Below are 27,616 nucleotides of genomic sequence, written 5' to 3' on the forward strand. Positions count from 1 at the left end.
GTAGGCTCATTCCAGGTATCGTTAGCATACCAATGATAAATGTATGAAAAATGGTCCAGTCACCAACTACATGATGTTACATAACAAGTGTTTGTCCGTAATTATTAACATATACCACAACTGTTGGTTTGAACTTACCCTACCATTAGGAATCCTTGGTACAAGGGAACAGATGCAAAATAGAAGACTGATGAAAATACAGCCTACAAAAAGACAACAATTACATATATTTAATATAATTCTGTATATGAAACATTACAATAAAGAAAAAAACATTACTGCTTAAGGTTTTGTGACATTTCAAAGAGTGTGTTTAACTATTCTGAAAACAAAGTTTCAAATACCTGCATAGTTGAAATAATAAGGCCTCGGTGCATGACAAATTGACCAAGTGCTGCTGATCTTTTGTAACTGTTTCGGCCATGTACCATCAGCAGCCTTCCTATGTGTTTAAACTGTGTGATAGAAAAGTCAGCTGCTAGGGAAGCTTGTTTTCCCTCCTAGAACAAAAAAAGATTACAAATATGAAACCCACTGTAGAACATATGTTTCAAATTTCAAAATTCTAAATTATAATTCATTTCACAAGTCGAATTTACTACTGCTTCAGAAATCAACTCTACAGCATGACACAAAGGACAGTTTTTTAGTGCGCATTTTAAAAAAAATGCAGTGGCTGTAACAAGTATGTTTAACTGCCTATCTTGCATCTTTCAGGTAAATGCATATATACACAGAAATAACTAGTGTTTTCTGCTTTTCTTGCTCCTTATATTTAAAAAGATAAAGCAGAGAACACAGAAGCAGAGAAAGTATTATTTCAAAGACTGAGCATTTTTTTTATTATCTTACAGCAGACTTAAATTTGAAATATTCAATTTAATATTGTTTAAGAATCATGTTATATTTGAGAATTGACCTGGTAGCATTACCTTGCCTTCAATTCCAATTCCACAGTCGGCTGCTTGGATCATGCTGACATCATTTCCTCCATCACCTGGAAAATGTCACTGCAATATTCAGCACTTCAGAGGTTTTACTCTCCTGGCCTTAAAGTATTTTAGGAATCTCCTAATATACCTTTAAATTCTTACAGTTAATCTATGGATTATGATTAATAACTTCAGCAATCAAGACTTCTTCCTGTGGAGTAAGGAAAAAACCCACACCTTTCTCATGGAATGACATTTTCTGCTACAACTGTGTAAATACCTGGCTGTTGATAAAGAAATCTCTTTGGTTTTGTTTCTCAATGGTGCCATCTACTGCGTAAGTTTATTACAGATTTTAGCTACTGCAATGGAAGATAGTGTCAACAGTTACCTATTGCACAGGTGCGTTTTCCAGTGTGATGCTGTAACAGTTTCACAATATGGGCTTTTTGAGTGGGAGAACATCGACAGCACACTACGGCAGGACACTGGCAAGCCAACTCTACAAATTCATGCTCATAGTATTTCAGACAAACCTAAGAGAAAAATACACTCACATTTATTTTTAAATAACACATGTACTCCAACACAAACACAGAGTATGAAGATTTCTTTTATGAGGTTCTGCTTACACAACATCCCTCTGGGAGCAAAAGCCACTGTCCCCTGACTGCAATCTATTATTTTAAACCGACATTCTCTTTCATTTGGACAGCTAACGCACTTTAGAGTTAACAAAAGAGACAGTACTATAGCACGCTATATAGAAATCTCATTCTATTACTATACAGGTGTCCAGAGAACCAACAAAATTTGAACATATATGCTCTTTTTACTACTGAACGAAAAACAGTAGTAACTCGAAGGATAACTTATGATATGGTCAAATATTGGAAGAAAGTTTAAGAGCATGAAGCCACTGATACTTTATAAGCTTTATAAAAATAGTTCGTATGAACGTAGTTCATAAAGTATAAATACAATTTGACAGCAACCAAACTCTTACCTCAAGTGAGTCCCCAGATATCACCAAGGCACAGTCATGCTTCCTTCTAAAGGCATTTAGTTCTAAGTGAGCCTCTCCTCGAGTAGTAACCTTTAATAAAAATCACTCACTCAAGATTTTTAAAGGAAAAAACAAAACACAAAACAACAACAAAAAACAAGGCTTTGTTTCTTCAACAAATGTTTTATTCTAATGCAGTACCAATGGGATGTGACTGTAAGTCTTGAATCTCTATGGATTGAAAAAGTAATCCTCAGACAAAGAAAATCTGTGTAGTCAGACTAATCGGTTCCTCACAAAAAGTAGACTAGGGCAGAAATATTAATGAATTAATACAATTTAAATATCTTAAATTCAATCTGACCCTAGTCTTTCCATCTTGGCTGAGTTAGAGGAAAAAATAGTCCCCATGTCAGAAAAAAAGACTTTATTAACCAGTAAAATATATTCTTAGAATAATGCAAGATGTTCATATTAGTAGTTCTTTCAGTTTGGATAAGTAAACACAGTTCAAGAGGCACAGAAAAATGCGCTCACTAGCATTGATCACTTTGAATCTTGCACAAGTATACAAACAGGACCAAGTGACAAAATACAAAAGAATTACATCATAATTTTTTTTTTTTTAATTTACATAACTATTGTTTCAGAGAGGCCCAGATGTCAAATGTAGGAAAACAAAACAAAACAAAAACAAACAAACAAACAAACAAACAAAAAAACACACCAACCCCAAACCAAATGGTTCAAAGGCTACCAAATGGATTTTGGAAGGTTTTGAACTAGAACACTGAACATAAACAATTAAGTTATACACAGATTTTGAAGAGAAAGGTGTTTTTTTCTTCAATAAACATCAGCTTCTTTTAGAGCTATCATGTAGGCCTAAGTTACAAGCAGAGAATAAAACCAACTCTGATTACACCTCTAATTTTGGCTCTGTCAACACTGTGCCTAAAGTTTTGATATATGTGAGTCTGAATCACATTACTTCCTACAATCACATACAGCCATACAGCCCAAAGACATTCATCCCTCTGGAGAAAAGTCTCTACCGTGCAAAATTTGGGTTACATTAAAATGCACTTACTTGCAAACAGAATAACCCATACTCATATCACAGTTCAGATTTTTTCCCCTCCTTTCCCACAATGAAACACATAAATAGAAAGCTCCTATTCTGCCAACTGTTAGGAACGAAGGATTGCACTGGTCCACAATAATCTTTCTGCATTGCAGAGATTACAAGATGTCAGCACTTGGCACACACTGAGGAGCACTAATTGTCCACTCTGTTCTACCTTCACCTAGCAGAGGTATTTTTTCTTTGTAAACTCTAGAACAATATATCAATTAATTTCATTATAAAATGAACAAGCCGAGAATGTTAAGAACATGATAGCAAGAAAAACAAAATGCATCTTTTTGGGAAGCCAAACTAGTAGGTTATTTATTCACTAATTTATAAGCAAAATAGAAGTGTTAAAGTACTAGGTATTTTCTTACATTAATCCAGGAGTTCGTTCTTTGCAGCAAATATAGCCACAGAAATGATGTTGTATGAATCTATTTTCTAACTAATTTAAAACTTTGTGTATTCTCAGTTAACACAGTTTTATGTTGATCTCTTATTACTAGTCAAGGTAATGAAAATAAAAATCTGACTCAAACTAAATAGATTATGTTCAGGAAGACAATTCATAATGTTACAACATGGAAAGGTCAACAAAAATTGATCTGAAGTTTTATCAGAAGCATTAATAATTTAATTGCAAATAGTCTGCAGGGCCTAATTTGCCATTCTGATGCTTTATAAGAAACTACATTTACATGTAAATTATATTCATATAATTATTTTTGTAGGTGCAAGTGGTTCATTTAGAACAAACACAGACATATGTCTGATCACACAGCATCAAAAAGTCTGGAAAATATTTTTGTTTGAGCTGAGTGGAGTTGATACTATGCAAATATAACTGATATGTATAGAAACATATTCCATTTACTTTTCTAACAATTATCTTAATCAGTCTATTAAAAAAATGTACACGTTTTATTGGAAAAATCATAATAGACAAATTTTGATTTTGATTTGAACTGTGTCTATACAGGGGACTTTGGCATCAGAGTTTAATTCAGGACTAAGTCTGCTTGAGTCTAAGGAATGCTATTAACAGAAATGTCAGAACAAGCCAGAACCATATTCAGATTGCCTAAGTTCCTAGAAACTCTTTCCTACTGGCTCAATACCTCACATGGACCTCTCTTTATCATTATTTAGACATGTCTTACTATATCCATTGTGCAAGTTAAGAGTGAAAAATGCATGTAAAACCTGGCTCGCCTAAACATGCCTACAAACATTTCTGTAGCATATGAACAAATCTAAAAACAACCACCCTTAAACAGAAGCAATGCTCTGTAATTCTAAAATCTTTGAATGACGACCTAGCTTAAGTAATACTCTATTGACTGTTGCTATGACACTCTCTACAGTAACCCATCTATTTTATAACAAGTGGCCAACTAGTATTCAAACAAAACAAAATTGGTATTAGTTGTCTTTTGATGAACCCAACAAAAAAGTTGGACCTATACTTACAGGTCTGAAAATGTGAATATCCTGAGTCCTAGACACTAAGTGAGAACTTTTTGCGATGCAAGTTGCTGTCTCCAGTTTATCTCCTGTTAACATCCATATCTGCAAAATAATGTAAGAGTTAATTCTGTCAGATATTAACATGTCTGTTGTCCATATCTGAATGAAATTTTTCTCCAACCTTTTTCTGGTACCCCATAAGATCAGATTACCATGGAATATACACCGATATACATACTTTTAACAAAAATTAACGAGCAGTTTTTACTGCAGTAACACACAAAGCAAAGGTTCATCTTTAAGAATCTTTCATTCTTCTTTCCCTGTCACAAAAGTCTACGTCTCAATTTACGCGAAGACAAGGGGAAACTCTGTGGCAACCCACTGGCAGTTGAACAGGCATGAAAGACCTTCCCTATGGCCCTAATGCTACCTTGATCAAAAGGCAGAGGATACAGACCCAACTACAAGAGAAATAACTACTGAAGCAGCTCAGCAAAACGATGTGACAACAGTTTGTGATCCTAGTAAGAATTTACCAAGTAGCAGCCAAGCTGTCGGATGGCATATCCTGGAGGAAAAGCTACAGACCCAATACTCTGAAGAAATCCTGTCCACCGACCACAAAGAACTGGGATGAATGCATTCCTTAAAGTAGGAATAAGGCTGATGATCCATCTGTTCTTAAAATGAGACAGCTCTCTTCCTCAACCCCGTAACACCAACAAGACTGAAGAATGTCTGTATGAAATAACATTAGCCCTATACCAAATAGAAAAGACCAAGGAAGAATGACCTAAGCTTCAGAAGTTATTACCAAATAGTTACTAAGTTAACAGTTGCTATTTTATTAAACCATAAGCTTCTGTCTACCTCTGTTCCTGTACGTCTCAGGTAAGATCATTTTTGTTAGTGTCCATATTGGTCTGTGACTTGACAAAGCCCTCATTACTGCTTTCCCATCTGTAATCGAGTAATCTATAATTTTATGATTTATCTATTGTTACTGTTGTGTTCCCAGCTTACTATAATGTGGGCTGTGATTAAAGTCAGAACAATTTCAATTATCTGAAATCCTAGAACTCCATTGATAAGAAACCCTAAAAACTGTCACACTACACCTATTCGTAGCAGGACATACTGATCCAGATATCTCTTAACAGTTAGAACTGACCACATATGGAAAAATATCAAGAGTAAATAAGAAAATAATGTACACGAAGTACTACATACAAGTACTTTTTGCACTAGTTGCACTGTACTAAAGAAATGTGATGTGATCACAAGGCTTTAATCCAAATATGTATTTCTCCGATTGTACAACACTGTGCTGCCAGCAAATTCACCTGAGACCCTTTGGGAAGTTGAGATTAATTAAAAAAAAAAAAAAAACACAACAAAAAAAAAACCAGAATCACAAAATAGCCTATTTGGGAAGGCACCTCTGGAGATTACCTACTCTGACTTCCCTGCTCAAAGAAGAGTCAACTACAGCAGGCTGTTCAGGACTATGTCAAAGCAGTTTTGAACTTCCCCAAATATGGAGACTCCACAAACTCTCTGAGAAACCTGCTCCAGTGTTTGATCACCCTTATAGTATAAAGGTTGCTTCTTAAATTCAGGTGGAACTTCTGTATTTCAGTTTGTGTCCATTGCCTCTTGGGCTTTCAGTAGGTACCCCTGAGAAGAGTCTGGGCTCTTCTGTAGTTCAAACAGTTCACCTTTTGATCTTGGCTGAAACTTTTTGTGAGTGCCAAGCCTGAAAACATTATCATAAGAATCTTGGGCCAAACTGATTTAGTATAAATTTCAGCTAGGACAGTTTACTGTAGGCAAACAGAGGATAAATGACAGGGACATACATTGGTATTTTTTCTTACAAAAGTTTAAGATTAATGAAACCTGTGGTTTGCAAGGGATCTTCGAACACAGTGCCTACTTGTTTCTGCTAGATCATGCCCAGAATGCACTTAGGACTTCACATATTTCTTGTTTTGAATGAACCTTAATGTAGACAACTATAAACTGTGTCTTGTAAAAGAAAAAAACCCACAAACATTAATAAATGATAAATTGTATGTCACAACAGTATGCGTTCATTACCTTTATTCCAGCATTTCTTAGCATCTCTAGAGTTGGTCTAACATCTGCTTGCAATTGATCTTCTACTCCAGTGAGACACAGCAATTCCATTTCTCGCTCCAAACTTTCTACAACAGCAGCAACTTTCAAGTTTCTATCATGTATGCTTAACTTCGCTTGGTTATATCGACTCTGTTTGCACAAACACAAAACTACTTAGACTTGGCTGTGACTTAAAAAAAAAAAAAAGTAAACATTTGGCCTATCAGTTATAATAAAAAGCTGCATTTAAATATCTTCAATAAAGAACAAAATAAAAAGAGCGGATTTGCATCTAATCTTATATGTGCTTTTTCTGACAGGTAAACTCAAGAGAACCTTCTGAAGACCTACTATAAATTAGGCATCTCAGCATCTACGCAGAAACTGCTCTAATCTTTGAGAGCAAGTAGATTTTTTGGTCAGACTAAAGCTACGGAATTAACATCATGCTATCCTCTGGGAAAATACAATCCAGTCACTTAAATTTAAACAGTATCCTGTGCATACCTGCAGAACAATCACTAATGAATGGTAAGATCTGTAATAGTCTGCCATACCTCAACTATCAATATTTTCAATATGAGTTGTCTTCTTTATCTTATTAACAGAGTAAAAAAGATAAATGTTCCCCTTGAAGTAACTAAATAAAGCAAAACACAAGAGCTACATGAATAATATAGATCATTCTATCCCTTCATACCTCAAAATCTTGATACTGTTCCTCAGTCAGTGATTTTTTGGCAACAACCAGAGTACGCAGTCCTTCTCGAGCCATATTACCACACTAAATGGACCAAAACATATAATAATAATGGAAATATTTAACTGTATGCACACATTTCATACTATATATTAGCATGGAATGTCTGTAGCATAACAGTTTGTTTCTTTAGACTGTAGATTAGTTTGGAGAAGCCACAAAAACAATTTCACTTCAGTTTTCCCAAAGTAGTATACTATTGGCAAGCCAATTAAGACTTTCTCTCCAAGCTTAAAGAAAAACTCTTGTAGGCTGCAGTCTAAAAGTAAATTAAAACTATTTTTAAAGCCCATTAAAACTAGTTTTAAAGCTAAATATTTTCTTTTTTTCAGAGAAATGTACCTCTTGTCATAAAAAGGTCTACAAATTATAAATAGCTGTGGAATAGCATATCTTAATGAAAAAGAAGGCTGTATAGAACAAAACACTTATTGATTTGACCTCATAAAAGCTAAATAAATTAAACAAGTATTTTACAATTAATTGTGCATCATTATCGCCAAAAGTAATTTTTATGACATTTTGCTAGGTCTTCAGGGAGTTTAATTTATCCATGTCCCTGAATAAATCAAACTGCCCTGCAGCACATATTGATTCATATTGCCAATATCATTATGAACATACACGGTGTAATCATTGTATTAACATATTGTCTATATGTCAGGTCAAAATAAGATGATTGCCAGCACCTACTAGAACCACACAGTGAAAAATATTAATCAGTTTTGAAATTTGGTCTCTATCTATTTTATATTAAACATAATAAATATGATAAAAAGCTATTTCAATTTGTCTACATCCCGTATTAAACTTTAACTCGTAATCATACTTCACTGTAGAATTTGATAAAAGGTTATTACAGGATAAACAGATTTATAACAAAATACTCAGAAGTGATTAGGTTTTATGTGAAACATCAGTCAATGAAAAAAAATCTTGTTTAAATAAGAATGTGTTCTTCTGTGACTACTAGCTTTGTCTTTTCTGTGTGCTATACAAGAATTGGAAAGAATTCTAAATCCTAAAAACCTATTCAGGATATATGTAACTGAACTAGAAAAGCCATTACTGCAGTGGCTCAGGATCTCCTTTAAAACTATTCCAATAGCATTTAATATTTCAATTTGACATTAAATATATATATATATATATAATATATATTTTTTAAAGTAAATGTTGACTTTATTTCTTACCTCTTCTTCTAACCAATCATTGTACTGTACAATAGTGGACATTGCAACATCTGCACCCTTCATATAAAATGTAATATCTCCTGAAGATTCATCCTAAAATTTTACAGAAGAAATAGAAAAAAAAAAATCTGTTTATACAGTCAAAACTTGCCTACAAATAACCTAATAGTCTTTTGAAGTAGCAATGGATTGTCATTTATGAATAAAAATGAAGTACCTTGCAAATGGTTGCATAAAAGTTTTATTATTTTATGTTAATATTTTCAATGATTCCTGATTCCATAGATGCACATTCCCTACTTTCCCATGTAAAGGGACCAGTTCTAACTGAAGTCAGTATAACAGCATCCCTAAAATACTTGTCCTTTCTAAATGTTAAAATATCACTGTTATGCCCACTGTAACTACTTTTTTTTTGTCATTCGTTATTTAAATTAAAGCAGAAAGTTTGCTCTGTATCTTTGAAATATCTAAGTAATTAGAAATTAACAAATAACACTGTAATGAATTTAACAGATGTTTTAATGATGAAACATTCATTGAATATTCAAACAATCCACAATCAAGGCAAATATTACCTAAATCAGGAATTTGTGATGTATGGTCTGTTGCAGAAATAATGGATTTCTCTGATCTACAAGCTTCATAAAATATCTCTGAACATCTCTAACACACTGTTAAGCAGGCTCATGATGCCAACCTCACTTAATGAAACACAGACTTGCCAAGATCTCTCCAGACCTGAGCATGCACTTACCCTATCTGAAGTACCTCTGCCTAAGGCTGATGGCATGCCTGGTTTGTTACCCACTTACAAACATGGAATAGGATGAGTTCGACACCTATTTAACTAGGACTTAATACTGATCTAACCATGTAACCACGTTATCTGAAGCTGTGCTGTTACAGTATCTGATTTTAGTCAGGACAGAAGTACATAGTATGCATGGCTTAACATTAGCAGAGGTTTAAACCTTCCTTTGCACGGTGTGGTGGCTTTCTTGCATCTGAAGTTTTAATAATCATTATTATGTTCCCATCTGGACATCTAACGGATACATAGGTGGTATATAAGCATATAAGGTAAAGCATATACCCGGTACATCTGAGACCTTGTGGTGTTTTGCTGCGCGTGCATGCATGCCTGAAAAAGCAGTATCAGTAGTGATACAGTATAGAAAGATGCAAACTACTATTGCAAGAAATTTGTTTCACTTGTTTATCCCTTGAAGAGGCAACACATTTTAAGATGAAAATTAAAAATGAAGGGTTAAAACTTGCAACATCAGTGCCTAAGCATGAAGTACTGAAATTAATGTGTTGCACGTGAGAGAAGAGTTTGTCCTTTACAAACCTCTCTGCAACATCAGGTTAGCCTGAATTTTATATAATTGTTTGTCTAGTGTGTACCTGCATCAAGTGTCTACTTTCCATTTGAAAGTCCAGTGTAATACATTTTTTCAGCATCAAGTTTCTATTAAGAAATATCAAAATAACTGTTCAGTAAAAATAGCTTTTGAGAAATTAAAATCAACAGCCCCCCCAAATTACCCTAACTATGATTCCCATGCGCTTGCTCTCAGAAGTGAAGGGGAAAATCTGCAGAATATAGTATGTCAGAATGTGTCCACCAGGGGTCTTCAATTGCATTGAGGTTAAATCCCTGTTAACTAGTGTAAGACCAACACTCTCCGTCCACTGCACCAGAGCTACCTAAAGAAGACAAAAAGAAAAAAAAGACACATTTAAATGTGAAAGGTCAATTGCATTATATAGATTAGGCTAAAGCCAAAGAACTGTCAGTAGGGTAAATGTTTAAGCTGTTCCAAAGATTTCAACCCTCTCATAGAAAAACCATCAGTATACAGTACAAAATCTTAGTACATCAAAACAATGTTTTCCTTCAGAAAGATTACATAAATTAAAATTGAGCAGTGTGACAGAAGACACACAAGCAGGAAAAACCTCAGGTAAGTTCAACCGACATGATGACTAATGCCCACTAAGAATTTCATCCAAATTGAGTAAATAATTACTGAGTAGCTTCTAATGAAAATTTAAATTAGGGGGGAAAAAAAAGTTGTATGAACTCCCAAGAAATCCTCGTAGTGTTGTCTGTGTAGGCACCGACAAATGAAAATGCATTGAGATGCAGTTAAATAAAGAGAAAAGAACACACTTTAAATAGCATCATTTTAAAATCCCCAAATCACAGGAAGTCTTTAGAGATTTTTCTTCTTCAATAAAAGTACCACATAAGCTGTAAGTGATCCAATACTCCCAAGGTTAATTTTCAATTTTCACAGTGAAAGGTTACTATTACATTCTGACCTGTAAATTGCATCTTTCTCCTAATACCCTATCATCTCATTTGTGTCCCTTTGCAGCTAGGACTTAAGTGTTCTATATTTGGTGACTCACATCTGTTTATTATTTTGCTTATGCTTGGCTTCACCAACCATTTGAACTAGCATTTTGCAGCACAGTCATTCTCGATTCTTATACCTGGCCTACACAAAACTACTTATTTTTTTTTCTTTTTTAAATGTGCATATACCATAGCAGTGCAAATACCGTAGCAGAAATGGTCAACAAGACTCAGGAATCAAATAGTTGCCTAAAAGGCAACTGAGCAAACTTGAGAGTAACACATGAAGTTTGACTCCTGTCATTATACCAGACCAGCCATACCGTAACAGTATCCTGAACAACACAACCGAACCATACCATTAAATATCTGCAGCCTTTATAACATACAACTATTAAAAAATGTATTTCATGGATGGCATAAAAATATAAATTACAAATCTGCACAAATAAGTATATACTGAATCACTGGCTGTACAGAGTTCAGAAAAAGGATTCTTAGACTAACACTCTCTCTTGAGGTTTCCCCTCTACAGTTATATTCCATTCTCTTTAATGTTTCTGAAATGTTACATTAAAATGGTCTTGTAACCCAGTGTAAAAACCCCTAGAATGGCATGTGAATGCAGCAGCTGTAGCTTCTACAGCACTTTACATATTGGATGTGGTCAGATAAAACAATCAAAGGTTGGGGAAGCACAAAAAACTTATCTGGAGATGCTATCATTTTGCTTTAGAAAAAAAATCTATTCTAATGATAAATATTTATTTGCTGATAACCATTAATTTCTTAACACAGACAGATGAATTGCATCAAGTCTCCTGAATCCAAGTTAGAGACTTATTTGAATACTCTGTGGGTCTTGTCTGGTTGATCACTAAGTTTCTTTTCTATAGAAATCAGTTTCCCAGGTGACAGAATTGCACTGGTCCCCCCATTACTGAGACAAAGGTCTGTGCCTCAACCCATTAACCATGTGGTATACCTGGGATAGGTAACACAGGGAGAGTTGAAGAGAACTTCTGTTGTTTCTCGCTTGCTATTTGTCTTCCTCCTCAGTCCAGCTAGTAAGAACAGTTACCCACCTCTGATAATGACAAGCTCAAAGTAACATTAGTAGTGAAGGTAGTAAATATTTGCATTATGGAATGGAAATGGAACAGATCTGACAAAAGCTACTGAGAAACATCTTGTTCGGTGTTTCTTACTCCAGTACTTTCAGATCTTACCATTACTGTTCAGCTTTCATTCCCCCTGTCAGTAGTCTCTCTCCACTAGAGGCCACCAGCCCCTAGGAGCTGCCATAGTTCACAACTCCAATACTAAACTCTTCAATTATGATAGCACAAATTGCCACTCAAAGTAAAATTCCGAGACTTCAAAAGGAAACTCTCCCAATTAGTGGGCAAAGCAGCATTTGTTCAGCCAAGATACCCACAAGCTAATGTGTTTAATTTTATGGCAGTACTAGCCCAGGAGGTGGAAGTAGCTTCTCTGAGCATGATGGTTTATCTAACTCAGCTGTCTGAGGAACATGTGCATCTGAAGTGGGGCACAAAGAGGGGAAACTTCAGAAGCACTGTTGTTACAGACCTTGTTGGCAGCCATGCACAATAATTCAATGGCTTGGGGACAATCATCCCATTTGTTTAGAAACATTCATTTACTGAACTAAAAAAAATCAGTTTATAAATATCTTAAGTAACTTCTAGAAAGTTCCATTAAGCATACAAGGTTGTTAAGTGACAAGGATGCAGTTACATATTTCATCAGTGATGAAACCTAATTGCCTATTAAAGACAAGAAAATGAATAGTTAGTGAATAGTTAGGAATTTTGTAAACTCCATATTAAGCAGAGAACAAAAAAACATATTCCTGTTGAAGATTCAGAACTTCACATTTGATTAGACCATTAGACTGACTTTATCCAAAACCAAATACTAATCAACAATTTTAAACAAAAAATAACACTTTAGGAAACATGTAAACTAATACTCCACAAAGATTTTGGAATATGTGATTTTATCATAAACTGATTTTAAATGACAATTTTTCAACTGTTTCCAAACTTATTTTTTATTTTTAAGGAAAAAAAAATCTCTTACAGGAAATTCAATTAGCCCATTAGTCTTCCATTTAATAATCTCAGTGAAAACAACTACATGGCAGAAAAAGCTACAGGTATCTAACCACACAATTCAACAGCCAAAATAAACACTGATGTGCAAGATGAGGGATTGTCCATAGAAAGCATTTAAAGGAACGGACATATCCTTATTTATTTTCAACCTCGAGGATGAAAGAGTTAAGTGACTCCCTAACAAATAAAAGAAGTTTTATTCTCTCTGAAGTGCTGTTAAATGGCTTTAGGCCATGCAATCAAAAGGTACAGGTCTGTCCCTTACTCAGCCCAATTCCAAGATCCTCTGTGAATTCTCCTGACCTTTCCCCATGAGGGTAAATGACTTGCACAAGGGTGGGGACTCTCATTCCTGGTCAGGTTAACATCTGCCCCATCTTCCTCTGGATTAGTAGGAAATACCAGGTATCACCCAACTGTCTTACTAATTTTTATTTAGGGGAATAAAAATTTCCCCCTTTACTCTGCTCTGGTCAGCCCTCACCTGGAGTACTGTGTCCATTTCTGGGCTCCCCAGTACAAACAAGACAGGGATCTCCTGGAAAGTGTCCAGCGGAGGGCCACAAAGATGATAGTGGGCCTGGAGCATCTTCGCTATGAGGAAAGGCTGAGAGACCTGGGTTTGTTCAGCCTGGAGAAAAGAAGACTGAGAGGGGATCTTATTAATGTTTATAAATACCTTTATAAATACCTCTACAGGGAGACAGAGGGATTTGGCCAACCTCTTTTCAGTGGTTTGTGGGGACAGGACAAGGGGCAATGGCCACAAAATCAGTCACAGGAAGTTCCACACCAACATGCGAAAGAACTTCTTCAATGTGAGGGTGATGGAGCACTGGAACAGGCTGCCCAGGGAGGTTGTGGAGTCTCCTTCTCTGGAGATATTCAAGGTCTGTCTGGACACCTACCTGGGCAACCTGCTCTAGGGAACCTGCTTTGGCAGGGGGGTTGGACCCGATGATCTCTTGAGGTCCCTTCCAACCTCTACAATTCTGGAATTCTGTGAATTGCAACATAGAATCCTTTTGCTCTGTGGGAAAAATTCTGTGAATTGCAACATAGAATCCTTTTGCTCTGTGGGAAAGATAATGACCTCTAGCTACTTGTCACCTTGGGACCCTGATGGCAGGAAGAAGTCATGGTTGATGAAAAACTGATATAGTCACTTGAAAAAATGAAACTTGCCTCGTCCTTGAGCACACAGGGTCATACATCCACGAAGTGAGGTATGAGATATCCTACTGAATTCTGAAGACCTTCACTTACCAGTTCCATCCTAAAAGGCTGTTACTGCTTGGCCTAAGACCAAAAAAATGCCCCTGACCATTTAGGTGAAAAATGGACCATATAAATAAAGGCTTTGAAGCCTTTGACATTTATGAGTGAGCAGTTTTTAGGGTGAGAGTGAAGAACTACGTGTGGAAATTTCTTAAGATAGTTTCGCTCCTTAAAGAATTCTCATGTAAACAACCTTCATTTATTTCAGAGCAAATTAAAAGCATCTTAATTTCAGATAGTCGGATTTACTTTCAAAACCTGGTTCCCATGTAAGGAAACAGAGGACACACAGGTTATACATGTGGTATACTGAGGTTAAGACTATTGGTATGGTAACAGGGAAGAAGCTGGGAGCTTTTTTTCCCCCTACTGTCTGAATGTTCCCAACAGTTTCTGTTAGGATTGTTCAACAACATTAATGTTTCCAATGAGCACCGCTTTGTTTATATTTATGAACAATGATTTGGTAAAGGAAATTTGCAGTCTACCCCTTTTCATCAAGAACTTTCAAAATTAAATAAAATTATTAACTTAAAATACAGCTTGATATGTGAAAAAACTGCCAATCGATATTCAAGACAAGCTATGAAGTAGTTATTCTTTGTGGGTCTCGAAGGTCATGAAAGTGATGGTTTTATGCTACTGAGTGATTTCCTTTTCACAATACATTGACAAAACAACACAATTAGTCTTGCTTCAATAAGCACACACAATAAAATGAATTAAACAATACAACATGTCTCATACATTACGGCTTCACTTGTAAACACAAAAGCTGCTTCACTAAGGGCATATCATTTCCCTGTCTGTTTTTAAATGATTGGCTGTGTATCATTGTAATTAATTTTAGAAACTGTTGTCTTTGGACAGAAACATTGGAATTAAGTAACTGACCACACTTTAAAGTAGTATTTAAATACTTGAAATACTGGAATTAGAAATGCTTGAGAATATAACAGTGCAGGACTAAGCATAACCAATAAATAGCTGGTTTATGAGAGTACGCAGTCATTAAAAATCGTGACTGATCAATCTTTTCTGACCAGAGGGGAGCAAAGGTCTTCAAAGGCCCCTGTTCATAGCATGCCCCTGAATTGCTTGGGTCTGTGACCTTTGAACTCCATTGCTTTACCTACTTAGCTTATACCCTTTTATGATTGTTCATTACATTAGGGTAGCTGACTTTCTACAGATGAGCTGAACCCACAGCTATCATGGCTGAGTAAAAGATGTTTTCATTTTTTTTTAAGCAAGTTCTCAATGAATGTTTATTGTTTGCTATGCTACATCTGCAGAGGACAAGTGACAGACAAATGAAACTTTCCACTCTTTCGGAGAAAATGAAATATTGATCACTTATCATAAGAAACAAAGAGCCTGGCATAAGTAGGGTTCACATTATGAATACAAAATCAGTTACTTATCTCAGGTTACTCTAACGATAGATAAATACATCTTTTATGATGAATGTACCTACTTCTAAATGTGCAGACTTCCTTTTGATTATATTATCTGTATATGGATGCACACATACACGTGTGAAGAATTTCAAATGAATTCCTCAAGTAATTTCATTAACTGTATTACGTGTCAATATACTATGGAACTGCTTCTTATACCCTTCTACAGGGAAGATCAGTTTATACTTACACATTGTTCTCTGCTCTTTATACGCTACGGTGATAACATGCAATGTTACATAATGCAAAAAGACAACTGAACAAATCACATCTTCTTTCAAAAGACTGCAATCAAGCGAGTTCCATAAAAAAAATCTAAGAGAATAGAGTTGTAATGTTGAGAAAGCACAATGCATAAAACTGGTTAAGTCTATTAAATGATAATGTTGCTTATTAACCAAATATGTTGTGATAGGTCAGTGTTGAGGTTAAACAGAAAACATCAATTGAATCATTTCCCTAAATAAAGCTCCAGGGTGCAATATTCAAAGCACTTTATTCAATAAAAAATGCTTTTAAAATGGTACTTTGGTGATTGGGAAACATTGGCATCATCAGTCAACCTAACTGCAAGAAAGTTCAATAAGCTAAATAATGAACCATTTACATTATTTTCCTTAGGCTCCAGTGATTTGCAAGCATTGCATCAATACAACTCTTTAAAAAATTATGATAAAGACCTGCTAAGTCTTTCAACTCTTAGCCTTTTTGCTGTTATCCTGCATTTTTTATGCTATTTAAATGTTTTCTGTAGCTTCATCATTTTATAAGACTCCTTTCAGTATCAATTTCTAAATATATTAAACTATACCTATTCAATATGATATTTTTAGTAGTTTCAAACACCTTTGAAAATGAAATTTAATGCTGTCTGTTCTGAAGTGTGTTGCACATTTTTCATTTCACTTGCATATAGTTTGAATGTATGAGTTCAGGATAAAAAAATCATTATTAAAAATACCTGTACATTCTCTCCCTTAAAGCACTAACAGTTTCTTCGTTGCTGCCTTCCTCTTCCACTTTGCTTTTCACCCTGAGCCCCATATCTGTCATCTAAGCACTTTATCAACTTTCCTTTCCTTTTTCCAAGGTCAAATCCTTTACTGTCTTCCCAGGGCACCACTTGCATAATTCTCAAGTCTTACAGCTGTTTCCTTTAGCAAATATTGAAGGAGAATTGCTATTTACAGCATTATTTTCAGATTCCAAATGACTGAATGAATTGAAAAAAATATAGAGAGAAGAGCAAGTGTGTGAAAAAAATCAGCATTTCTCTTAATTGCACATCTCTTCACCTTTGTCTGTTAAAGCTGAAGGATTTACTTAATCTTTAGCTGTGACTGCATCTTTCATTATATTTAGTGGTACCTTGCAGGCTCATTACACTAATACATTTAGTTAATATGATTATATATGCATATGAAAAATTGTACGTGTGCAAATATTGTCAAACATTATGCAGATACAATAACAGATTATACTGACAGTATCTCTGTCATAAACAAATGCACTTCCAACATTCTCAACTCATATTGTAGGTCAAGTTGTATTCTATAACACCACACACAATATTATGGATTATTGATTTTAGCCAAAGAGCTCAAGTCCTACCTAGAGTTTATTTCTAAAATGGATGTTCTATTTGCTGCTTTTTAATCTCTGAGAACCAGCCATTTCTTTGTATTCTGCAATCCGTTGATACCATGAACTATTGGAAGTGGATATAATTGTCTGTTCAGTACAACATCAAGAAAGACTTCATTTTATTTAATTTTTGAAAGGACTTGTTATAAACTTGTTTCTTTTAGCAATTAGTTTGCAGTTTGAATTGTTAAAATTCTGTTAATGTTACATATGGTGATATACTAAAAATGCAAACCAAACGTATACTGAAAGTAACAAGCAAAGCTGTAGTAATTGTAGTAATTACTACTTTGTGGAAGAAATATTACCTGGTATTAGATGAACTTGTACAGTTAAAAAAGTATACAGGCTTTCACATATACAACTCCTTCTTCACATCTTGTGAAAACCGTGTTTTGATTATGACTAAGTTACTGTGGCTACACCACCAACAGTATATACAACCTTCAGACACTGCTGGAATTTTTTTAAAACAAAGATGCCCTTTAACCTATTCAATTTAAGAGGCAAACTGACTTCTAAATATTCTGTTTTCAAGAGTACACCCATATCCATGTCAGTGGACCAGAATTATTTTTATGCTTACTTTGCAATATATTGAAACTTGAATTTTGTCTCTGCCTCGCAAGATCTTTCTGGATTGAATTTTAGGCAACTAATTCAGGCTCCAAAACACGACTACTCAGAACAATAACTCAGGTCTATTGAAAGCAGTAGGATTTGTTTCAGATTTGGATTTCAATGTAAGGCAAATGTATATTTTACTCAAATAGGGTTTTAAGTTTGTTCCACACTTCATGAAGTTTTGACTGAACCCTCAAGATAATGCAGCTGCCTAAGGTAAGTAAGCTCAAGAGCTTTTGTACAGGAGTGTTTGAGGTTAAGGCTTTTTATCCTGTTGGGGTTTGTTTCCTGTATATTCCACTAACCGGTAGTGTCACTAGCTAATGTACCTGGCTGTCCATCACTCAAAGCTGAGTTTCATATTCTCTTTTGAATATCTGTGCTATGATCCATACACGAATTAATGTTTTGAGAATACACCTAATAACTTTAATTCTGATACTCAATGCAGTATTGACTTCAAAGCATTAACTTCACAGACCTCTTAGGCAAATAATTCAAACTACCTTTATATAACCTAGATCTTTCCTATAGCAGTAAAGGAAGTAAAACCAGATTATTGGAAGTATAAAGAAACCCCACCCCAAAACACTTGTATTTCACAGTTCTGTTCTTTTTAACTTCATGAATCCTGTTTTTTGGCTGAGATTAAATTTTTTTTGCCCTTGCATACTGACCTCATCAGGGCTGGAAGCCTGGTAAGCTCGATTTTCATCACTGAAGTCCTGATCCACCTCTGCATATTCTGTTTCTCCAGACACACCAGCACGTGATTCATAAACTGGGGTCACATTGTGGCACAGTGCAATAGCCTTCACTGCTTCATGTATTCGGCTGCTGACGCTCTTGCGGACTTTGGGTGCAGAAGACTGAGGTTTCCTAGATGGTGTTGAACTTACATTGCTTCCACTATTCTGAGAATGCACCTTTAAGACCCAATACAATGAACAGTAAAACAAAGTTTAATAATAGAAACAAAACATGAATACTGATTTATATCTGATTTTTCCCTTTACAAAGGGTGATAAATTGTAGGGATAGTAACTATTTATTTCATAAAAACTACCGTTAACTCTTTCAGCTCGTGATTAATAAAAACCCTCATCTACTTTTCTCTAGAACTAATGCATAACCAGAGGTTCATTATCTTGAATTTATATTTAATTTCAATAAGAGAGAATTCAAACAGCAGGTAATTGAAAAATGCGAAATTAAAACAAGTAACCAATAAAATGAATGAGTAGACTGACCAGGTTCTGCAGAAAACCCTGTTTCCTTAATTCATAATTTACCTTTTCCAGTGATCCATCACACAATAATCCTTTTATGTACTTTACTTCCTATGCATTATTTTAGAAAAGTACTTAAGCCAGCAACAAACTGGATCACTTTAGGAACACCAGAACAAAACTGCAAGGGTGTTTTTTCTTTTGTTTGTTTGCTTTTCTTCTTTATTCTGTCATCTGTGTACATCCAGAGGCTGGAAACTTATATTCCACAATTTAATATTGAAAAAAAAAAATCCCTTTACATCTTGACCGAAATCTTTGGCATTTTAAACAGCACATTGGTATGGAACAAAAGAACAAATGCAAATATCATTAAGTATAAAAATTAGGACAAAAATATCACTGATTAAATTAAAAACCTATGTGATTTCTACATTATTTGTAAACTAATACAGTTTGAATGGTAGTTGCTTTTGCTGCAGGTTGGAATTTGTTCTTCCTTAGCAAAATGCAAAAATATAATAAATAATCCTTCAAAGTAATAGTTTGACAAATTTGAGGATCATATTATTGTTGAATAACACTAACACTACTTTTAGTTATCCTTCAGAAATAGTCAAGTACATGATTGAATTTGTCTAAGACAGTACTCTGTTTATAAATGTTTGAAAGCAACTGTTTTATTGTTTATTTGTTTTTGAAGTCAGCATTGGAAATATATCTATCTATATATCTAAATATATATGCAGTTCTACCCTGGAGTGAACAGAAGACTCTTTAGTAACTCAGAAAACCTCTTCAGAAACCATGCGTTTTTAACTCCTGACTGTAATCTGCTGAACCGTGAACATTCTGCCCATCAAATTACAGTGTTGTCTAATAAAGGGTTTAACTTTCTGCTCATCTGGCACTGCTTTTCAGATACTGCTTTAAACCTCGACATTTGCATTCTGCTAACGCTGATGCCATTACAGCTGCAAATAAATTAAGCTGATTTACTCCTCCTGAATTATGTTATGTTTATTGATGCTTGTATAATTTAATTTCACACAAATTCCATTAAAGATTATGCCCTCTATCACAAAATGCTTCCAGTGGGGAAATATAATCAGGTTATAATAGATTTGTGTGTTACATTAAGATGACAATAGTCTAGTAGGTCCACTGTAATAATAGAACACAAACAAGGGATAAAATCAATGTCACACAAGAACCACTGCCTAGCTAACTGGCAGCCTCTATTAACATGGATTAAATAAAAAAAAATTTCACTATAGTTTTGAGATTGAAGCAACTGTTTAATATTTGCCTGTTTTGTTAAAGAAACTCCTTCATTTTTCTGTTTTAAATAGTTGCTAGCAACACACATAATTAAAGTATTATTTAAACATTAAGCAGTGTTATCTAAAGCTGAAAAAAGGAAGTTCCAAAAAAGTTCTTTTCATCATTTAAGAACTGCTAACATAGACTTGGGAAATCCTTTCCCACAATTCAGGGAAATAAAGCTTCCCTTGCATTTCTTCTTTTACAGAATTCAGTGCCAAATCTGTTACAGTAATTAAAAAAATAATTAACCATGGGTACCACTCATTAAATTCTACAACAAACTAGTAAAACCTTTAAGCAAGTAAGAATTCCAGAAATTATGCCATTCTTTTCAGATAGAATATTTAACCTAAATAAATGAGAGGTGTTAATGAATGTGCCTCCTCTACAAGAAGACTGGTGCCCAGTCTTCAAACTTAGTCAGTCCTCAGTGTGCCTGCTGAAGTTTATCAGTTAATATTATCTATTGCTACAGTTGTTACTGTGAATACCCAAACAATCCATTATAACAAAACTAAGGTTGGTTGATTTTTATAAACATTGTCAGGTAGCAATTACTTCCAATAACCCATCCTGAACCAAATCTGGACTACTGATCTTTAGGTAAAAGAACTCCATATCTTATTTCTCACAGGCTTATTATTGCAAGTCAGTGACATATTCATGGCTGTACCTACTAAGAATTAAGCTGAAATGAATTCCTTTTTCTTGGATAAATCTAAGAACTAGATTCCTTGATTTGTTTATATGGAAAATAAGATAGAAATTCAAGATGCAGACTGAAAACTAATATACTGTGTTTAGTCACTGCTTTCCCTTCTGCGTCTCTTCCGAAATGCTACAGAGTATTAACAAATTGGTGTCAAACTTTTTGGTTTTTGTTTTTAAAGAATCAAAAGAGAAGGAAGGTACAGTTCAAAAAGACCTGCATAACTAAAGACCCAAGCTAACTGTTGATCCTACAATCAATCTTTTTACAAGAGAAAATGAGGACACAGATAAGGGGGTCAGTGTATGAACCTAACTGGGTCAGCCAATGATGTTTTGTATCCACATCAACTATAATTTATGTATAAGTCTTAATTATCACACTCTATGCAACATATGAAAACATTAATTAACATATCACTTATATGCTCCTATATCAATCTGTTGTTGTTGTTGTTGTTGTTTGTTTCAAAGGATAGAAATAAAAATAAAAAAAAAACACCTTCCTAATCCCAGAATGGAATCAGGTCCGTAGAAAGGCCTGCAGAAGCAACCCAGATACTTTATATACATAGGAAATGCAAATGGTGTTTGCAGAATTTGATCCTCCTCCACTCCACAACTTAGCCACAGACAGACAAGGAGTCACAATTCTCTTCCTAGACCAAGCATTCATATATCACAGGAAGACCAAACACTTCATTCTCAACCAGAAGAGAGTTAGAGAGTTTTCATTTTTTCCCCTGGTTTATGCCATTTGCAATCTTAAATTTCTCTAAAACCATATTTATTTGTTTTAAAATATTTTTTTATATATGTCTTCATTTTGCCAACTTTTTTTTTTTCTTTTTGGTTATGCCAATTAATGTGGTTTTCAATGTCTATTGTTGATGAATATATCTTCAAAGACGTAATTACTGTTTGTTGGGTTCTGGTCATTTACTCGTAATTTGCAGTCTCCACAATGAATAGCTTACTCTGAGATGATTTGGCAGAAGACAAACTGCATTGCACAGACAAGTTAACACAGATTCCTGATAGTGGGGAATAGAAAAGTAAACTCCGTGAAGTGGGTGTTACGAGGAACTTTAGAACCAGGAGAGAACAACATACTGTCTCACACTTTCCCCTTTCATCCTACCAGTTAAGAGAGATCTACAAAAGGAAGAATTTTCATAGCATCTCAAATTTCTAGACATGATCAACAACAATGCTTCAGTGCTTTAAAAATATCTCCATATTAAAGGTAAATAATTTATAAATGAGATACCTGTGAATACGAGTTTATAATATGACTCTGAATTTCATCCATCGTGTCTGTTCCATAGGACACAGTACCTAGGTGGAGACGCTTAAATATCATCTCATTCTGTGTAAGCGTTCCTGTAATGAAGAAGCACATTACAAACCAGCAAAAAAATACCATGAGAAGGCCACAACACTCCACCCCCCAGCCCCAGTCTTTCTTTTGGAAAGAAGGAATGAATCATAAGTTAGCATTAGTTCAGTTAATTAAAGTAATGTTTGTGCAGAAAGATCAGAGTTAGTCATACTGGAAGAAATCACTGGTTCCACCTTCAGCCTGATTCTGCCACCACAACTAAACATACAAACTAGAAAGACACAAAATCATTTTCCTTAGTATAAAACACAGAAAATGTAGTATATAGATAAAACTGACTCTCAAACATCAATGCAACAGTTTGCATCATGTATCAGAAATGCTAAAGGAAAATAAAAAAACATTCGTACAGGAATCCAGCACCTCATGTACAAAGGCAGACACGCTAGCAAGCAGGCACATTCAATGTTAGCTAGAATAAGTCATTAAGAACAAACATCACTTCCAAATTTGACAGATTTAGCCTCCAACTGGAATAGGGCAGAACGAATGAAATCAGTGTTTTCAGAACACACTTTGCATTTGTGAGAAACTACAGGGTGTCAGTCACAGACTGACACTTTGCATCCATCTCTGCCAACTGTTCACATCCCTGGGTTTGAAAAAACTCTTAATAGAAAGGTGGAAGGTTCAGGCTTCCAAGATGAAGCACATCAGGCAAAAAGAGGTCACCTAGCTTCCCATGGTAAACTCACAAAAGATTATCCTGATAATGGCCCTTCCTAAAAAACTATTTCTAATTACTCAGACAAAGGGGAATTAATTTAGTACAAAACTTTTACTATATTTAACCACACAGTCTTGGGTTATCAAAAATCATAAATGTGACAATATCCTGATGATGATAAACACAACATGATACTAAAAGTGCCATTCTTGAAGCTTTTACAATAATTTTAATGCAAAGGATATTAAAATTATCCACAAATAAGAACTGCAGAATAAACGATTTCATGTCTTCATCCCAGTATGCTTAAAGACACAAGCCACAGGAAGAGTAGGTTACTTCTCTCCATTGTGTGGAAAACAGAACTGTTTGGACAGTTAGCATCCAGCTTATGCATCTAATAGGGCTAGAACTATTAGTAATTTTGGAAGATTCAGTACGGTTGTAAAAGTCACGTCTTCCTCAGTTACATCCGATATGTCTAACACTCCTACATTCTGGTAATATCTGTATGGTGACACTTCATTTCAATTGTTGTACCATCAAACCACAGTTATCAGACCATGTCTAGTTGTATTACTATAGAAGCATTAGATGATCATTCCAAATATATTCCCTTTTCCCTCTCTACCATTAAAAACTGACACTTTCCATTCACGTTTCCTTACATGTTGTTCAGGATTTTTTACCACAGTCATACCATTTGCATTTAGAAAAATATTTAAAACAAGGTTTATATGAAACATAATTTCTTCACAAAATGCATAACATTATTAAAAATACATATGAGAAGTAGAATATTCCCAAGGCTGGAAAGCAGCCCATGAAGATAAAGTTCTTGATCTCCACAATTAGGAAGACAGAAACTTTTGACTACTTTTATACATGGGATAAGAAGAGTTTGTTTTTATAGTCATCATGTAAGTCCATGACGACTTTTTGTTTGCCTTTACAAGCTTTACTTTTATTCAAATATTGTTTGTTAAATTTGATTACATTTATGACTGTAATTGTGGGCTAGGAGAAAAAAAAACCACAACAATCTACATTTTGCAGATGAGAAACAGGCAAGTTTCCACTTGCAATCATGAGAAATTAAAATCTCCTTTTAAAAAGAAAACAAAACAAACAAACAAAAAATCCAACACAACAAAAACACAAAAACAAAGTACTTTGTTCAATATTGTTTGTTGCAAGAAATTTCCAAATAAATCTGCATAACGTTTGTTACTTTCCAGGCATGCTAACATCTTCTCACTGCCCATAGCTTTGCCAATTTTTGAATTAAAATAAATGCTCCCTAGGAGTTGGGGAACTAAATGCCACTCAAAATTTGAGACAGCAGGCAACTGTCAAATCTGTTTCTCACTAGTTCAGTAATTGCTGCTTGGGAAAACAGAGAAAAAACAAAATTGGCTCTACGATTATTATATGGAAAGATTATTTCTTCTGACATTACTAAATCTGTCCAAGTCCAAATCATGTGTAGTTGAGGGAAAGGTAGATAGATGGAAAATTTGTGTCATTCCTTCCCGCCTCCCATCTCAGCAAGCAGAGAAGAAAAGCTTCAGAGTATAAAAGTATGGATTTTCCTATCTTGCAAGAATCAGGAGCCAGGGAAGGAGGTTCAGGAAAAATGAGCAAGGGAAAACAATTTATAAAGACAAGGTTAAACATTCCAGCAATCACAATTTAATACTCAGATTTTATGCATTACTTATAGAATCAACATCCTTCCATTTTATCAGCTACAGTAATAGGAAACATCTATGGCATATGAAAGCAAGCTGCAAAAATATCTGTACTTGCAATTCAAAATTCTAATAAAAAAGAAGGAAACAAAACCCAAAAGAAACAATTAATTTTTGCTCTTGGTTTTTTAGACTAGCATTAGGCTTTCAACAACAGACAATACATATGAAGCACTGTTGGAGAAACATGGGTAGCTGCATTTATAAATGCATAATTACCCCAAATTTCTGCAAAAATAAAACAAAATACACATTTCCAGTCATCCAAATGGAAGTTAGAAGTTTTCCTATATGTGAAAATTAAGAATTTACTTTTACATTCTTCTAATGAATGGAACACCAAAAAGGATGAAGACATCCCCAATAACTTGGTCCAAATATTTCATAATGCCAATCAATCATGTTACAACTTAAGAAGCAATTCTTAAATTGTAGTCTTCTGGAAGAAACCTAATACACCTTGACAAAACAATGCATCGTTTACTTTATCCACCAAAATGCAAGCCTTTCAAACATGGAGAGAAGGAATTTTTTTATATAGCTTAATTTAGGAATGAAAAGGAACCCAAAACTGAGCCATTTTTCTAGTCTGCTCAAAGTGATAAAAGTACTGAAGAACAGTATGAGAGCTTTCTACTTTTGATAATGCTTTTTAAACACTTATGTATCAGTTCCACACTTTTAAGACATTGCTAATATGAAGTTAGTGGATAAATAAAACTACTTTAGAAAAAAATCAGAAATTATGGTAGTCAGTGTATGATCTCCAACTAACATCACATATTCTTTGCTCTGCTATACAGTTAGTTACCACACAAGGAAAGTATCCTGACAAAAAGTTAGTATACAATTGCTGAAGAAAAATTTAGTATGTTCTTTAATGAATCCAAGACTGTTTTTTGTTGTTGTTGTTGTTTTTGTTGGTTTTGGTCTAAAATTGTGTCATTAAACACAGAGTAAAGCAGGCAAAGACGAAATTAATTTCTAAGGAAAAAGTCCTGAAGGCATCATTCCCTGGGTGGCAACAGAAGTGATTCACAACAGAGCTGCAGAGTTTTGTTGTTGTTGTTCTTGTTTTTGTTTTGAGAAGCAGATGCAGATCTATCTGATCCTACATTACTATATGGTAACTGGGATTAATACCAGCAATTTAAAAAAGCCAAAACAAAAGAGCAAGAAAATACATACAACAGAAGAATTAGTAACTTTATCAGAAATTGAGAAGGTGAATAATCTTTAAGAAAGCATGCATTCTTTGATTGAGCTATTTACTTAAATAGATAAAAAGTCAGGGCAAAATTGAACAGTTCTATTGAAATTTTAAAGGAAATCCAGCTCAACACTCTTAATAATGAAAACTGTTGGCAACAATCTGGAGGCAGATATACTTTCTCTGAACCTTAGAACAAATACAATCTGGTAAGATTACAAAAGGAAAATCTAAAAACTCATGGTAAACACATACGTCTGCTCACTCAACTGCTCCACTTATGAACAAAAGCCATAAACATAACCACCATAAAACCTCAAACCAAACCCCAGGATAACCTACAACCTGCTAGGAACGAAGGTGAAAAAGAGCTGAGATTTGCTTATCTTTGCTGGGCTGAAGGTAACAGTACTCGTATCATTGATATGATTAAGAATAGCAGTAGCTATTTCCTACTGATATCAGCCTTTCAGAGCAACATTTATATTCATTGGATACACCATGGATTTTCAGTAGATAGGTATCCAACTGAGGCCACAAAGTACGGGTTCCTTTGACTGATCTACCTCAAATGCATGTCTTGAAGCTTCCTGTAGTGTCTCATGATAAAAGCTTTCTATTCTAGTGTGCTCTACTCAACTGCAACCTCAGTGGTACTAAAATCGTGGAGACAGAGAACAGATAAAGTTAACTGTGTAAGTATGTATGCATCAAAGTGAAGTGAGGAGAGATTATTTCACCAGCATTTCATTTTTTTTTTTTATTTTTATTTTTAATCACTCTGGTAGCTTATGTTAAACAGAAAAAGACTCAATAGTCTTTAAGAATACCTTAAAAGATAAATTTTGAGAAATAATTAGTGAAATTCACTATTCTAATAGTCCTTTACATTAGGCACATTTAAGGAAAATGCCTACATATACCAACCTCTAACAAGACTGTCCCAGAAAATCAAGAATCACATTGCTCTATGCATCTGTTCAACTATTATATTTGTTAAGTATCTCATTTGGTCCAAACACCCGCTAAAATGTTAATTACAGAACTCAAATACAAGTGTATGCATTAGTAAATAACTATGCTTGGAAGACTGTACACATTTGTTATAGCTGAATATGCTGGAAGTTGTCGTGAATGGCAGAAGGCTTGCCATCCCACATCCCAAGCAACAAAAGTATTCAAAAAATATTGCCA

General features: G+C 34.6%; 1 protein-coding gene across 5 annotated transcripts in view; it reads right to left on the reverse strand.

Moving 5' to 3' along the window:
- Positions 1-27,616, reverse strand: part of ATP9B (ATPase phospholipid transporting 9B (putative)) — a 180,805-nt gene that overhangs the window by 12,768 nt on the left and 140,421 nt on the right. For 3 of the 5 annotated variants that reach the window (XM_040547318.1, XM_040547317.1, XM_040547321.1), the window contains 13 exons: positions 22,663-22,775; positions 18,807-19,055; positions 13,608-13,769; positions 10,166-10,327; positions 8,615-8,707; positions 7,362-7,445; positions 6,641-6,811; positions 4,541-4,639; positions 1,939-2,028; positions 1,324-1,468; positions 933-997; positions 345-500; positions 139-203 (listed from right to left, as the gene is read on the reverse strand). In XM_040547318.1, the coding sequence (XP_040403252.1) occupies positions 139-203; positions 345-500; positions 933-997; positions 1,324-1,468; positions 1,939-2,028; positions 4,541-4,639; positions 6,641-6,811; positions 7,362-7,445; positions 8,615-8,707; positions 10,166-10,327; positions 13,608-13,769; positions 18,807-19,055; positions 22,663-22,775 (1,654 nt within the window). The remainder of the gene's footprint in view (positions 1-138; positions 204-344; positions 501-932; positions 998-1,323; positions 1,469-1,938; positions 2,029-4,540; positions 4,640-6,640; positions 6,812-7,361; positions 7,446-8,614; positions 8,708-10,165; positions 10,328-13,607; positions 13,770-18,806; positions 19,056-22,662; positions 22,776-27,616) is intronic. The other 2 variants (XM_040547320.1, XM_040547319.1) reach the window with 1 other exon arrangement.

This window comes from Cygnus olor, chromosome 2, assembly GCF_009769625.2.
Source record: "Cygnus olor isolate bCygOlo1 chromosome 2, bCygOlo1.pri.v2, whole genome shotgun sequence".
Taxonomy (NCBI): Eukaryota; Metazoa; Chordata; class Aves; order Anseriformes; family Anatidae; genus Cygnus; species Cygnus olor.